The following is a 6,717-nucleotide window of genomic DNA, read 5'->3' on the forward strand; positions in this document are numbered from 1 at the left end:
AAGATAATTACAGGGATACAGTTGAATGTTATTACCAACACCAATAAGTGCAAATTCGTTGGAAAATAAACCGCAACATGGGCTTAATAGGAGGTGGCTTGTTTCCCAAGTCCTCCTGTAGGTCTCTCCAATGATCGCCGTTGCCCGTAGCTCCAGAATCAATTTCAAACTAAAATCCCTTCCTCAACAGTCACTGGCTTATTAGGTGGTTCCTCGTTTGTGTTCAGAACAAACACGTTGTTTTTCTGTCTTGTCTTGTTTAGCCTACATAGATACTAGTGTGGCTAACATAGCCATTTCCGTTTTCTCATCTAATCAATGAATGTTTAAGACGTTTTTGTATATCATTGTGTCTCTGTGTCTGATTAGGCGATTAAAGAATATAAATTCCTGCCGTTTTGCCATGTCATGTTGGGCCACACCAATCATAGCTTGCCGTCTTTCACGACTTTCATGGTATGATCAGGAAGGTGCTGGTGACTACTCTCAAAACAAGAATATAAACCAAAATGTGTCCGACGCAGCGGGTTTGATACGCGGGTTTGATAATTTGTGTTTTAAAAGCCTAATACAAGAAAGAAAGAATGACAGACCTTTCCTTTGTTCACATTCCACGTAGACACTTACATGGCTTACAAATTTCATAACTCAATATATTTTTTCAATAACTGCATAATATTCATAGTGACAGTTGGACAAAAGCTTGGCAGAAGTTTAATAGACCAGACATTATTTATTATGGTATTTGACACATTCAGTGACATTTAGTAGCACGAATCAGTGAGACCCTCATGCTCATGAACCCATGCCACGCATGCCCCATGTCCCTGAAGATCTGCTTATCTCCGGGCCTCAGTGTAACATCATCGCCTCTGTAGTGGGGTGTCTCACTCAGCCAGTGGCGTCCATCACGTGGCAGGGACTGGCAGTCGTCTCATACGGGGTAAACGCCATCATGTTGCACAGTCTCTACAGCTCGTATCTGACCACCAAATTCCTCTCATAGATCTTTATCCTGAACTGACCTCTGTGCTGTTTTTTGGAGAGAACAAAAACAAATATGTCTTAACATAAAGATTTAGTGCTGGTTGTCACCTGTAGTAGAACCATAGTATCACAGATGCGGTGTATACCTACCATGGGGATCATACGGCAAGACCTGATGCTGTCTCTCATTTCCCATCATGCTCATGTAGTCAGCGTACTCTCCCCTCTTGAAGTACTGGGTTTCCCATGTAGGTGGGGCGGTCGTAGACCATGAAGCAACGCTACTCACCCTGCAGGACTGGCACCTGCTAGGTAGGAGCGTCAGCTCAGGGCAGTCGCTCAGCACTCATAGGAACGACCCTGAAGTCCTCCTCCTCGTAGAAGTAATCTGAAATAGTGAACGTGAATGGTTAGAAATAAGCAGCAAGATGAATGTAGTGATCCATTTTGTAACAGTAATTTCTGCTTATTGCAAAAAGATTATAAAGTACCTTTACCTCATGTTCATGTTGGTCATGTTGGCTGTAGATGTGCTGTGTGCTCCTGAACTGCCTTCCTACCTGGTTTAAACCTTTCCTTATACACGACCAACGTAAGAATTAGTGCCCCCGCCCCCTTAAAATAGCCCCCTACTCAGCAACTTACTATGGAAGCACAACAGAAGGGGTTATGTAATTTTTTTCAAGGTTGAGTACTATGACGTCCTGACAAAAGTGTTTTTTGCCTGTGTCTTCACTAAGAGTTGAGTAGATGAGTAGATGAGAAAACAAGTATTTAGCATACAAATTAGTTATCAAAGTATTCAAATAATAGAACACAGTAAGTGACAAGATTATCTCAATAATGTAATGATAGTAGTATGAAAGGGCTCAGATTATGATATGGTGTTAAAACTAACACTAACATACACAATGATTTAGTTTTACATCATCGTTCTGTGGTGCTTTGGTCAACGTCACAAAAAAACATTTTCCTATTTAGAAAAAAAACATTCTTTTTTGTTGGGATTATCAGTACCCAGTCCTTGAAAAATTACATAACCCTTGTGGCTTCCATAGTAAGTTGCTGAGTAAGGGGGGCTCTCTGAAGGGAGGGGGCACTCATCTTCACGTTTGTTGTGTATAAAAGAAAGGGTTAAACAGGTAGGAAGGCAGTTCAGGAGCAACAGAACATATAACAGCCAACATGACAACCACCGACATGAACATGAGGGGAAAGGTACTTTACATTTTTTTGTAAGAAGCAGAAATTACTGTTTACAAAATAGGATCACTACATTCATCTTGCTGCTTATTTCTAACCATTACAGTTCACTATTTTCAGATCATCTTCTACGAGGAGAGGAACTTCCAGGGTCGTTCCTATGAGTGCATGAGCGACTGCTCTGACATGACCTCCTACCTGAGCAGGTGCCACTCCTGCCGGGTGGAGAGCGGCTGCTTCATGGTCTACGACCGCCCCAACTACATGGGAAACCAGTACTTCATGAAGAGGGGAGAGTACGCTGACTACATGAGCATGATGGGAATGAGGGACTGCATCAGGTCTTGCCGTATGATCCCCATTGTAGGTATAACACGGCATCTGTGATACTATTGTTCTACTACAGGTGACAACCAGCTAACAACTTGATACTAAGAACATTTGTTTTGGTTCTCTCCAAAAAAAAAACAGCACAGAGGCCAGTTCAGGATGAAGATCTATGAGAGGGAGAACTTTGGTGTCAGCATTACGCGCTGATGGACGACTGCGACACATCCTGGACGTTACCGTATGAACGACTGCCAGTCCTGCCACGTGATGGACGCGCCACTGGCTGATGTACGAGCAGCCCCACTACAGGCAGGTGATGTACATGGGCCCGGGAGTACAGAGCTTCAGGGACATGGATGCGTGATGAGGTGGGATGGCATGAGGCGTATCATGATACCTCTTAATGTTCAAAATCCATTATAAATAATTGAGTGGACTATTTTAACTTTGTCAGCTTATGTCCAACTGTCACTATGAAATATTATGCAGTATTTTGTCTACATACACAACACCACACACACATAATATAATATATAGATATTGTATATATCTTATATAATATATACAGTGGGTACGAAAGTATTCAGACCCCTTTAAATTTTTCACTCTTTGTTTCATTGCAGCCATTTTCCAAAATCAAAAAGTTCATTTTATTTCTCAGTAATGTACACTCAGCAACCCCATCTTGGACAGAAAAAAACAGAAAATGTAGAAATTTTTGCAATTTATAAACAGAAAAACTGAAATATCACATGGTCATAAAGTTATCAGAACCCTTTGCCGTGACCCTCATATTACTCAGGTGCTGTCTATTTTTCTGATCATCCTTGAGATGGTTCTACACCTTCATTGGGTCCAGCTGTGTTTGATTATACTGATTGGACTTGATGAAAGCCACACACCTGTCTATATAAGACCTTACAGCTCACAGTGCATGTCAGAGCAAATGACAATCATGAGGTCAAAGGAACTGCTGAAGAGCTCAGAGACAGAATTGTGGCAGGCACAGATCTGGTCAAGGTTACAAAAAAATTCTGCTGCCACTTAAGTTCCTAAGAGCACAGTGGCCTCCATAATCCTCAAATGGAAGACGTTGGGACGACCAGAACCTCCTAGAGCTGGCCGTCCGGCAAACTGAGCTATCGGGGGAGAAGAGCCTTGGTGGAGAGGAAAGAAGAACCCAATGGTCCCGTGGCTGAGCTCCAGAGATGCAGTCGGAGATGGGAGAAAGTTGTAGTAAGTCAACCATCACTGCAGCAATCCACCAGTCGGGGCTTTATGGCAGAGTGGCCCGACGGAAGCCTCTCCTCAGTGCAAGACACATGAAAGCCCGCTGGAGTTTGCTAAAAAACACTGAAGATCCAAGATGGGATAAATAAAATCCTCTGCTGATGAGACCAAGATAGAACTTTTTGGCCTTAATTCTAAGCGGTATGTGTGGGAAAACCAGGCACTGCTCATCACCTGTCCAATACAGTCTCAACAGTGAAGCATGGTGGTGGCAGCATCATGCTGTGGGGTGTGTTTTCAGCTGCAGGGACAGGACGACTGGTTGCAATCGAGGGAAAGATGAATGCGGCCAAGTAAGGGATATCCTGGACGAAAACCTTTTCCAGAGTGCTCTGGACCTCAGACTGGGCCGAAGGTTTACCTTCCAACAAGACAATGACCCTAAGCACACCGAAAATAACGAAGGAGTGCTTCACAACAACTCCGTGGCTGTCTTCTGAATGGCCCAGCCGAGCCCTGACTTAAACCCAATTGAGCACTCTGGAGAGACCTGAAAATGACTGTCCAAACGTTACCATCCAACCTGACAGAACTGGAGAGGATCTGCAAGGAGGAATGGCAGAGGATACCCAAATCCAGATGTGAAAAACTTGTTGCATCTTTCCCAAAACGACTCATGGCTGTATTAGATCAAAGGGTGCTTTTACTAAATACTGAACAAAGGGTCTGAATACTTATGACCATGATATTTCAGTTTTGTTTTTTATAAATATGCAAAAATTCTAAATTTCTGTTTTTTTTCTGTCAAGAGGGTTGCTGAGTGTACATTACTGAGAATAAAATGAACTTTTTGATTTTTGGAAAAGGCTGCAATGAAACAAAGAGTGAAAAATTTAAAGGGGTCTGAATACTTTCCGTACCCACTGTATATAAGAACATTATTTTTCTATCCTAAAATGTATTCAAAACGCATTTAACAATTAATAAACATAACATACAGCCAGAGACAGTCAAAAATTTAACAATGAAATCAAAAGGACACTTTAACATTTTCAAAGCAAGGGGAATAAGTATTGGTGGAAAATGTAAGTGGTGGGTAAAGTATTTACAGGTTTTAAACCATATGTGAGCATGTGTACATCATACGAAACATGGAAAGTGTTATGATGTGCAGGGAACGGTGCACCCAACTGCACGAGAGCAGGCAGAATTTCGTTGCGTGATATTTATTACACTTAATCCATTGTGTATACCACAAGGCAGACAAAAATGCAGAAAACACAAGGAGTACATTAATGAGGAAGGCAAAACAGCAAAGTCCAAAACCGAAAAAGTCAAAAGAGAAAAGGAAAACAAAAAAACAGGAACACAGAAGCCGCAGGGGGAGATTCCAACAAACACGCTGAGTGAAAACACAGTCACTGGAACAAATGATCAAGAGACAATGGGAACACAGAGACTAAATACACTGGGTAATGAGGTAACAAGAGGCAGGTGACACAAGGGCTGGGAAACAGGTGAAAAACATAAGACAATCACAAGAGAGGGAAAAGCAAAAGACAAGTAAGTAAAAAAAGACAAGATAGAAAAGCAGGGATCTGACTTCGGCAAGGTGGCGAACAGGGCACGTAGAAAGTTTCAAACTCTGTTTGTTTGGTCCCAAATTAGAACGGAAGTACTGCCCGTGACTAAAACATATGCTATCTACACTAGGGTAACCTCACGTCTCCGGTTTCCGGGGACAGTCCCTGGTTTTGGTGACCTGTCCCCGGTTGGATCTGTCCCCGGAAATGTCCCCGGTTTTCACTGTGACTGACAGACCCGAAATTGGAATGAAAGAAAGAAAACACTGACAAAACGGAGCCGATAGTCGCTCCCCCTACACCCGCAGGCTCAAGACAGCCAGAGCAAGCGCTGCTCAGAGCTCAGAGAGGTTTTAGAAAGACGTATTTTACGATGCTAAAATCCCTGATTATTTACATGGAGTCTACTGAGAAAAGCTCTAGGTCTAGTGTCCCCGTTTTAAGTTTTACCAAAACAAAAACAAGTGTTTTCGAGTTATATACGCTTCTGAGTTGAAAAAGTCCACAGATTTTGTCTGAGAAATCTGGTCACCTTAATCTATCCCTCGCCAATGGTGTTACAATGCAAAGGTAGGAACTGCTAGCCCAAATGCTAACACAGTCAACAAGTTTGCTTTCCACAGCTATGTCGTGAGCGTTGCTACCCCTATGGATACATCAAAGCCAAAGACAGCTAGCTCCGACTAAGAAATTGGCGACGGAGACTGAGCCTTCCCTCAGTGATGTTTTAGCCACCATAAGGAACCTGGACAACAAGGTGGGAGATTTTGGTAAACCACTTAAAGAAAGTTCTGACATTGTTGCCAGCATTATACAGCGAGTCGAGCTGAACTCAGTCGGACTCACTGAAAGCACGTCCAAGCTGGAGGTGCTGGAAAAAGAGCACTCTGACCTGAAGAAAGAAAACATCAAACTTAAAGAGAAAATACAAAGAAAGATGGAACCTGAGACTTTCCAGTCTCAAGGAAAAGGAAAGAGAAAACTTTGGAGAAAATTTGAGAGCAGGCTCTGCTTCTCAATATCATTTCACAATGGGAAGAAGAGATTGAAGACGTTGTCGACTCAGTTCATCGCAAAGGGAGAAGAGGAGGAGACGGTCGGGGCCGCCAGATCATCATCCGGTTTGTGAGGAAGCATCACCAGAATAAAGTGTTGAAAGCAACGAAGGATTCTCTTGTGTGTAAAGATCAAGATTTCACCAAGAAGGATCTCCAGGCGAGAGAACTGCAGCCAAAAATCTTGCAAGCCAGAGCGCCGTGTAAGGTGGCGTTTTACAGACGCCATGTTGTTGTAGTTGAGGAACACGCTGTAACATTGTATTCAGTCACTATCAAAGTTGGTTAAAATGTATGGAGCAAGAACAGTGACAGTAACCTGTGGTATT

At 42.7% G+C, this 6,717-nt stretch overlaps 1 protein-coding gene and 1 pseudogene across 1 annotated transcript in view; one reads left to right on the forward strand and one right to left on the reverse strand.

The window, feature by feature from the left end:
* Window positions 1–754: 754 nt before the first annotated feature.
* LOC116689867 (gamma-crystallin M3-like) lies at window positions 755–1,504 on the reverse strand (annotated as a pseudogene).
* A 779-nt stretch (window positions 1,505–2,283) lies between these two features.
* LOC116688879 (gamma-crystallin M2) overlaps window positions 2,284–6,717 on the forward strand; it is a 6,563-nt gene continuing 2,129 nt past the window's right edge. The window contains exon 1 of the mRNA XM_032515030.1: window positions 2,284–2,553. Coding sequence (XP_032370921.1) covers window positions 2,359–2,553 — 195 coding nt within the window. The 5' untranslated portion in view covers window positions 2,284–2,358. The remainder of the gene's footprint in view (window positions 2,554–6,717) is intronic.

This window comes from Etheostoma spectabile, chromosome 5, assembly GCF_008692095.1.
Source record: "Etheostoma spectabile isolate EspeVRDwgs_2016 chromosome 5, UIUC_Espe_1.0, whole genome shotgun sequence".
Classification (NCBI taxonomy): Eukaryota; Metazoa; Chordata; class Actinopteri; order Perciformes; family Percidae; genus Etheostoma; species Etheostoma spectabile.